General features: G+C 35.6%; 1 protein-coding gene across 5 annotated transcripts in view; it reads left to right on the forward strand.

Annotated features, from left to right (window-relative positions):
• The window catches only part of Bach1 (BTB domain and CNC homolog 1), an 82,976-nt gene that overhangs the window by 32,822 nt on the left and 40,438 nt on the right, over positions 1-9,716 (forward strand). For 4 of the 5 annotated variants that reach the window (XM_023706572.1, XM_004646301.2, XM_023706574.1 and 1 more), the window contains 2 exons: positions 2,255-3,586; positions 6,187-6,393. In XM_023706572.1, the coding sequence (XP_023562340.1) occupies positions 2,255-3,586; positions 6,187-6,393 (1,539 nt within the window). Of the gene's footprint in view, positions 1-2,254; positions 3,587-6,186; positions 6,394-8,818; positions 8,843-9,716 lie in introns of those variants that run through there. The other variant, XM_023706575.1, reaches the window with a different exon arrangement.

Consider the following 9,716-nt stretch of genomic DNA (forward strand, 5'->3'; position numbering starts at 1 on the left):
TCAAAGTGGTTAGGATAGATATATAGTTACATTCTCTTAAAGAATAGAGGGATTTGTTCTAATGGTGTTAGGATATCATGTCCGCATCTTGTACAGCAGTTACTCACTAGGAAGAATGTATGCAATGTGTTAATTATTGAAACTGTCCTACCAAGTTGGTTTGAAACTGTCTCATTGCTATTTGTTTATCAATAAAATTATGGGAAAAAAATAAAAAATAAAAATAAAAAAGACAAAAAAAATCCTAAAGTACATCAAATTGTACACCTAAATGATACTACTTATGCCAAGCAAAAATATGTTACAAAAAAGAAAAAAGGAAAATTTTAATTGAAATCTTAGTAAGGTAGTTGTAAATACTTACTATTTTATTTAGGACAGGGTGTATAGGTTCTTACTGTGTAGGTCAAACTCGTAGTGATCCTCCTGTTTGCAACCTCCCAAGTGCTGAGATTACAGGCACGCCACCATGGCCAGTCTCAGTTGTGGGCTGACCACACCCCAGGCACAGGGCCAGCACAGCAGGCCCAGGATCGAACTCCTGGCCCCTGCATCTGCCTAAGCAGGTTCTTTAATCCTCTCAGCCATTTGGCTGGCCCCATTGTAAATACTTTATACAGCTATAAAAAATAATGCAGAGTTCCCAGTTTGACCAATATTCCCTAGTTGGAACATTTTGGAAAAAAAAAAAAAAAAAAAGTCTAACATTACAGCTGGATATGGGTGTTGATACAACTCACTCATTGTATTGAGATTGCTGTCATTTTACTTGCACTTGGGTCTGTGTGTATTTATTTTTTTTTTACAATTTTCTTCTCTTGGAAGTTGTTTTGTCTACCACAGTTAACATACTGAGCAGTCACTTTACCTAGGATCCGTGGTGTTGTCCTTTGTAATCATGGCTGCTTCCTTTCCACCCTGTCCCTTATTCCCCTACCCTTTTTCTACCCCTAATTGTCAGCACCCTCTCATCTGTCCTTTTCTTAAGTCTTCTCATTTTGGAAATGTTATGTAAATGGACTTACATAGTATATAACCTTTTGGGATTGACTTTTTTTCCATTGAGATTTGCCCAAGAGTTGTCCCTTTTATTGCTGAGTAGTAGTTGATAATATTAAAGAATCAATGGGTTTTCTTTTTTTTTTTTTTTTTAACATTTTATACATTGAAGGAGATGAAACTAATTTCAGTTTTTGACAATACCAAATGAAATTGCTGTGAACATTTGTGTATAGCTTTTTGTGTGAACATAAGTTTTCATTTCTTAAGGAGGATGAAGAGTGCTATGGCAGCTGTATTTTAGTTTTACATGAAAGTATCAAACTGTTATTCAAAGCGGCTGTGCCATTTCACGTTCTCACTAGCACTATGTGAGTGATCCAGTTTTTCTGTGTAGCATTTGGTGGTATCACTATTTTTATTTTAGCCATTTAAAAGTTAAATATCCAAAGCTTAGCATATTTTAAAAAGTCACAAATTAAATTAAAAATATTTGGTCACTCCTATTTGAACTCCATGTTTTAGAATTAATGTTGTCGAGTAATCCAAGGAAGCATTCTCTGCATTGGAGCGTGTTCCATTTGCTCTCCCCTTGCAGAGGTGGGTGCTCTACGCAGGGTTCTGCCTGAAGCTCTGTCACATAGATTCCATGCAGACGCAGTACTGAGATGCAATCTTTAGAACTTCAGCTAGATCACTTGTAAAATCTGAATCTTTTAAAATTTTATTACTACAAATTTTTGGCATAAGATGCCATAGTTATCTTACTGTGCATGAATCAAGAGTTCTTTGTATTTTACTTCATTGTTTTTAATCTTTAAAATTTCAGTTTTTGTAGTTTGTAGCAGTTGGATTGCTTGGCCATATGGAGCTGGACTAGCAGTAGATACCTGACACTCCTTGTACATAGGTTGTATGTGGAGTCAGTCCTATTTCATTTCATAGATGGTTTATTTTATTTCCTTTATCAGGGGAAATTGTCTAGATCCTGTGAGCAGTTAGCACTCATGTGTGATTGAGTGGGATCTGTAAAGCAGAGGGCGTATTTCTGGTGGATAGGGTATGTGAAACATGTACATCTAGCCTTCCTTAGTTTGGCATTTCCTAGAAAAACATTTTTTCTTACCAAGTTAAAATAAATGTTTTATAATTGTTACAAGTACATTGCACATCTCTCTATTCCCATTCCACTTCTCTTGTTTTCACCTAATGGAGAACTTTTAAGTAATGTTAATTTTATTTTGTATATTAACAGGTGACGGTTAAAGGATTTGAACCTTTAATTCAGTTTGCCTATACAGCTAAACTAATATTAAGTAAAGACAACGTGGATGAAGTGTGCAAGTGTGTGGAATTTTTAAGTGTACACAATATTGAGGAATCCTGCTTTCAGTTTCTCAAATACAAGTTTTTAGACTCCACTGCAGACCAGCAAGAATGCACAAGAAAAAAGTGCTTTCCATCACATTGTCAGAAAAAAGACCATACATTTTCACGTTCGAACCAGAAGGATTTAGAAATTGATGAAGTAGAGGAATTTCTAGAAGATAAAAATGTTCAGACTCCTCATTGTAAACTCCAGAGTTATCAAGAAAATGTAAAAACAACACCACCTTTACAAGACAGTGCCAGCCAAACATGTGAATCCATGTGCATGGAGAAGAATGCTGCTCTGGCTTTGCCATCTTTATGCCCCAAATACAGAAAATTCCAAAAGGCATTTGGAACTGACCGAGTCCGAGCTGTGGAATCTGGTGTCAAAGACGTTCAGGCTGCTTCCGTTCAGCCAAGTGAGACATCTGAAAATGAATGTGTAGGAGGAGTTCAGGATTGTGCAGATTTGCAGGTGATTTTGAAATGTGAAGAATCAGTGGAACACGAGGCAACAAAGAAGAAAGAACCCGCTTCTCAGTTCTCCACAGAAAAAGCAGAAGGAACTCCTTTCCCCCACGGTTCTGCAGACTCTCATGGGCTCTACTCTTTGTCTCTTTTACACTCATATGACCAATACAGTGACTTGAATTTTGCTGGTATGCAGGGCACAGCAGTGAAAGCTGAAAAACCTGTGTCAGGTACAGGTGTTCCAGAAGAGAAAACGTTTGGTGAAAGTCAAGATTTACAGTTGAAAGATGACTCAGGTCCCAAGGAGGACAGCAGCCTCACACCCAGGGATCGGAGTAGCGTGGAGCGAGAAGTAGCAGAGCACCTAGCAAAAGGCTTCTGGAGTGACGTTTGCACTACGGACTCCTCTTGCCAAATGCAGTTATCACCTGCTGTGGCCAAAGATGGCTCAGAGCAGATCTACTCTCAGAAACGGTCTGAGTGTCCCTGGTTAGGGATCAGGATCAGCGAGAGCCCAGAACCAGGTCAGAGGACTTTTACAACATTAAGTTCTGTCAGCTGCCCTTTTATGAGTACTCTGAGTACTGAAGGGTGTTCGGGCAGTTTGGAAATTGGCAATGACAGTTACGTTTCAGAACAACAGGAACCTTGTCCGTATGCTTGTGTGATTAGCTTGGGCGATGACTCTGAGACAGACACAGAAGGCGACAGTGAATCCTGCTCAGCCAGAGAACAGGAATGTGAGGTAAGCAGGGGTATGTTCTTAATTCATTGTCTTAGCAACCACTAATCAGGATTTACTGAGTCAGCTCCCACTGTACCGCCAGGGATATGAGCAGGCTCAGACAGGGAGGAGAAACTCAGACACTGATAATTACAAGACCATGTGACAAATACCAAAAGAATGAGATGACATTTGAAAGACTTCTGAATTCCTGTATTTTGAGCACGTTTGTTTCTGTAAACCGTAGAGTAGATTCACACACTGGGTGTATAACTGTATAAGTCAAATGTTGGGTCTCAGGAGGAAAAGGAATAATGATTCCTTCATCATTACTAGAACAACTCCTGGTAAAAAGTATCATATATTCAGCATTACTCATTGCCACAAGGACCTCTGGACCTGGGATTAGTCACTGAGCAATTGTTTGGCAGTGACTAATCGTAGCAATGTGGCTTTTAACATAAAGTTTTCTTGGACCTGTTTTTTCATGATCGTTGCTTTTTTTTTTTTTTGAATCCCACCCTCTTTTTCCTTTTGCCACTTAACTTTTAGTTTAACAAATATCTTAACATGGAGTTAGTGTGTTATTAATTATACCAAACTTGATCTATGTGCTCAGTAGATGAAAATTTGTATTTAGTAGCTGCTTTTTATAAAATAGTAAAATATATCCCATATAAAGGCCTGTTCTCTTTTTAACATGTTCCCACTGGCTTGAATCCCTGGTGGTACATGTATGGCTATCTCATCAGTGGTACAAATGGATCTAAACACTTTTATCAGTCTTTTTCTAATAAAATTGATAAACTACTCACTGGCCAGTCATGCATGTATCGCCAGTGGGTCGAGCCGCCCAGTGGGAAGATATGTGAATTAACGGCCCCAGTGTAAATGTGATATTTAAAAATTGGAATTTTGTTTAGTTTTTGAAGTTGAATTTTCTGTTTATAATTAGAACTAGTACTTTCTTTTTACAATTTGTAAAAATCCTTGCCACATTTTTTTCTTTCTTTGCTCTTTATTATTGTTATTATATTAATGTAAGAACTATCCTTGTAACAAAATTTTATACAATAGAGAATATTAACTGCAGGCACAATGTTGTATAGAGGTCGCTGGAACTGATAGAAATGAAGCTTTGTTAGTTGAAAAGTAAGTCTTTATATTTCCTCTTCCAGCCAGCCCCTGTATCACCATTCCATTCTGTTTCTAGGAATTTGACTATTTTTAGTAACTCCTGTTTATGGGCTTCATTGTTGGGATCATGTGGGATTTTTTCTTTAGCCTATTTCAGTTAGTGTGATGTCCTCCAGGTTCACCTACACTGTAACTAAATGCAAGGTTTCTTTTCATAAGCAGAATATTCGTCTGTTGTGATAGACACCACATTTTCTTTATTCATTTGTGCCTGAATATTGAGTTTATTTCTGTATTTCAGTCATCGTGAAAAGTGTTTCCACGAATATAGAAGTACAAATATCCCTGTAATATACTGATTCCAATTCCAAGCCTGGTGGTAGGATTGTTGGATCATATGGTAGTTTTATTTTTCAGTTTTTGAGAAGATGTCATACTGTTTTCATTACCAGTTGCACTGGTCAGTGATTGCTGTTTATTTTATTTTTTGTATTTTGGTCCTGAGAATTGATCTCAAGGCCTTGCACTTGCCAGGCAGATGCTGTGCCGGCCCTTATGCAAACCACTGTTCAAGGATTACATTAAACTACATCCCAGCATTTACCAGTGTAGAAGGATTCTCTTTTTCCACATCTTATTCCTTAGTATTTTCTTTGGTTTTGTAGCTAGCTATCAGATGAAGTAAGTTTGAAAGTGGCTGTTTCTCATTTCTCTATAAGTGGATTGGTGATTTAATGTAAAAATAATATATAGATATTATTAATTTTAAAATATGTAGATATTTACATCTCTATGTATGTGAGTTATAAGTTAAACATTTAAAGTTATGCTGTGAAAAAGTATTAAAAATAACATTACTAAGAGGTTTTGTCTGACAATTTCTAGTCTTGTATGACAACCTAATGAAGTTGCCAGACTAACCAATATTCTTTTTTTATTTAAAAGAAAAAGTTATCTTTTCTGTTTTCCAAAACAGAAAGGTTGAAAGTGACTCTAAAATATTAATACAATTAAATTTTTTCTAAATTGGCAAGTATAATATGTAGCTTTTAAAATGAAATATGTATAAAGCTATCATTTTCTTGACAGAAAAATACATTTTCTGAAGTGATTCAGAAGTTCCTAGCATAAATTATGCCAACATTAAGCAGTACTACATAGCCATATTTAAAGACTAAAATGGATTTCGTTTTTGAGAAAAAACATTAAATACTTTAGAAAGAAACTTAAAAGAGCTCTGGAGGGTATTAACACGTTTCTTATTGAAGAGTTTGTGAAAGATACTTGCTTTTCAGTTTATCTTCTGAATCCTCTCTCAGGCTAGACATTTACTATTAGTTTTATAATGGATTGTATAAAAACTGAGAATAGGGACCATTTAAAAAATCTAAGCTATTTGATTAAAAAGGGATATATTTCTTTATTTTCCCAGGTTTAAGTATAATTATAAAATAGCAATTATTTATGTTTATTTCACCTTCTAGGTAAAACTGCCATTTAATGCACAACGAATAATTTCACTGTCTCGAAATGATTTTCAATCCTTGTTAAAAATGCACAAACTGACCCCTGAACAACTAGATTGTATCCATGACATTCGCAGAAGAAGTAAGAACAGAATTGCTGCACAGCGCTGTCGGAAGAGAAAACTGGACTGTATACAGAATCTTGAATCAGAAATTGAGAAGCTGGTAAGTTCATGAGTATATTATTTAAATTCCAAAACTTTTTTTTTTTAATAGAGGAAATTGCTATGTCAATTCCTAGGTGTGAGTTAATGCACAATTACATATTAATTTAAAAATGTAAGTTACTGTTTTAAGATAACTTACATGATATTTTTAGAAAGAGTAAGAAAAATAGGGTTTTTACTGACTTTACTTATGTAAGCTTTTAAAAATTATTTTAAAAATTTTATTAGAGGGCTGGCAAGATAGCTCAGTGAATTAAGTGCCTGCTTAGGAAAGCACAGGGACCTGGGCTTCGATCCCCGGCACCACATGTTGTACCAGCCCTATCCCTAGACATGCTGAGTTGGCCGCCGAGTCTGGGCGTAGTGGTGCAAGCCTGTAATCCCAGTGCTGGGGAGGCTAAAGACAGGAGTCCAAGCTGTGGAGTGAGACTCTGTACCGAGTACCTTTAAAAAAAAAAAAATTATTAGTACATATTTGCAGTACATAATGATTACAGTCATCTGGGAAAGTTAGTACATGAACATAACACATCCTACTTTTAACTCTTGACTACATTTCTTAAATTACTTTTAAACTAATGATTGTAATGTTTGCGTAAAGATTAAAGAAATTAGAAAACATTTTAATTTTTTGGTGATAAGTTTAGTGTCTGTATTGGGTAGTGTTTAGTAGTCCAAATGAAGTGAACTGAATTACCTGTTTTGATGACATCAGAAACAGATCAACCTGTCTTTCATCCAAAGAAGAAAATTCTGCTTGGAGGTAGTAATCAAAATAGAACATTTTAAGATCAAATGAGCTCCTAGTTGAGAATAGTGCTTGATTATTGACTCTTTCTGTTCTAGCATCAATAGGTAGGTTAGCTGAAAAATAGTTCAATTTACTTCTACTTTCCTTTTCCCTTAGCGGTTGGTGGAATGAAATATTGTATGAAAGGATAGCTGTGAGGGCACAGCCCAGCTAAGGACAAACACTGTGGGTCAAGCAAAATCAAGCAACAGGGAAACAGCATAGAAGTAGTAAACACATTCCTTGAATATTCAGTTGTGTGACTTTGTTAATTATCACTGAAAATTTAAAGGCTTGAAATACGAGCATGAGTGGCATTAAGCAGTACAATCATTTATATGCCTTCAGGGAAAATCAAAAAATCTTACTATGTTTTATTTGTGTACTTTAGGCAAAAAGATGAAGTATAACTATGTACAAAGATAAAGAAACCAGATGTTTTGCAAATGTAGACATGAGAAATACTGAAAAAAGAAAGAAATCTGTGTATTTTTTCTCCAGTACTGGGGATTGAAGTCAGGACCATCAAACTAAACTGTATCTTATACCCCTGTTATTTTTTAAAGTTTGAAACAGGGTTTTTCTAAGTCATTAAGTTGTCCACATTGGGCTCAAACTTACTTTGTTCCTGCCTCAGCCTCCCAGAGTGGGATGATTGTAGACATGTACTGCCAAACCTTGCTCTGTGTGATACTTTTGAAAAATTAAAGTGGCTCCAGCAAAAGAGGAAATGTTGCATAGTCAGCAATACTTAGTGTTTTTGTAATGTGTATCAGTTATACTTTTAAACATTAGTATTTTTTATCTTTAAAAACAAAAGCTTTTTTGTCTTTAAATCTTATTTATTTGATACAGGGTCTCACTACGCAGTTCAGACTTGTAGTGATCCTCCTATCTCGGCCTCCCCAGCATTGAGATTGTAGGCATGTGTCACCATGACCAATTTCGATAACCAGCATGGTGCCCCTTAGGCTGGCATGACATATAGTACCAAGGGATCAATCTCAGTGTCCTTGCAATTGCCAGGCAAATGCTTAGACCACTGAGCTATCTTCCCAGCCCTAGTATTCTTTATTAACTTTGAATTAAACACTTACCTGCATATAGGTGGAATATAACATTTTAAACAGAAATGATAGTTCTACATAGAGATGCTTTCATACTGTTGGATTATGTGTAGCTATTTCTGTTTCTTACAGTTTTCTGTCTTTTCACTCACCTAGTTATAATTTATAGGTGTCAGTAGAATTAATCATTTTCTTACTGTCCTACAAATAAAAACAGGGAAAAATCAAGATCAAGAATTGCTTTACAGTAACTTTATTTTATACATATTTACTCAGCAGGTGTGTTTAGAACTATTACCCATTAGATAATTATTTCCTGGCTCAAAGGTCTCATTTATATTTTTTGATTGAAGAAAGACATTGGTTGTTGAATAACTGTTATTTTCAGCTATTTAGGATGAAGGTGTATTGCTACATACTTTTTGGCTTTTATCTCTTCTGCTTTTGCTTCAGCAGAGAGGCAGAGATACAGGGATTAAAAGTGGGGAAGGCTGTCACAAATATTTCGTACCTCTGAGTAAACTGTGTGATTTCTGAAAACTGTGCTTCACATTTTTCATCTGTAGATGAGATAATGTTATTTCCTAGTTTCCAGCAAAGGTGCTCATTTATGAAGAGTGAATGAGTTAGTATTTATAAGTAACAGATAACAGTGCCTGGCACAGGGTAAGCACCCAGGAAATACTATGTACTTCTTATTATGGCCACATTGCTGCTTACCAGTGTTCAGTTTTCTCTCAGGTAGCTTCCTTCCCAGTTTAGTGTTGGGCTCCCCTCTACAGTACCACTGGCATCCTTTTTTTTTTTTTTTTTTTTTTTCTTTGCAACAAGCCATCTGTTTATTTGTATACAGCATTTGTATTCACATTTAAGTATATCAATCAACTAAAAACCCTCAGAATTCGTAACACAGTAAATAAGAATATTGACAAGACATACGCTTTGTGAAAACCAAGGAGTTAATGAGCTTTTGAACCTCTTTAGTTTAATCTTCTCTAGTCCCAGTGAGACCTCTCTGGTGAGGTACAGTACATGACTAATTTACATTGATTCTTGCTACTTCCAAGCTCAGACCATGAAACAGCAATAGGTAGTAGATGCATTAGTTGCATAGCAGTTGTACCAGTATGATCTTTTATTTAAGGAACCTTTACTAACCTATGGTTAGTAAGCTAGTAATTTACCAGTAACAAAACTATTGTGGATTCCTACATGGTGTATAAAATGATGAACCTTTCTTTTTTTTTTCTCCATAATTTTATTGAGAAACAAATAGCAATGAGACAGTTTAAAAACAAATTGGCAGGACAGTTTCAATAATTAACACATTGCATACTGTCTTCCTAGTGGTTATTTGCTGTACAAGATGCAGACATAATATCCTATTTACAAACACTGTTACAACAAATCCCTCTATTTATTAAGAGAATGTAACTATATATCTATGCTAAACCTTTTTTTTTT

This window comes from Octodon degus, unplaced genomic scaffold (genome assembly GCF_000260255.1).
Source record: "Octodon degus isolate 3935 unplaced genomic scaffold, OctDeg1.0 scaffold00264, whole genome shotgun sequence".
NCBI classification, from domain to species: Eukaryota; Metazoa; Chordata; class Mammalia; order Rodentia; family Octodontidae; genus Octodon; species Octodon degus.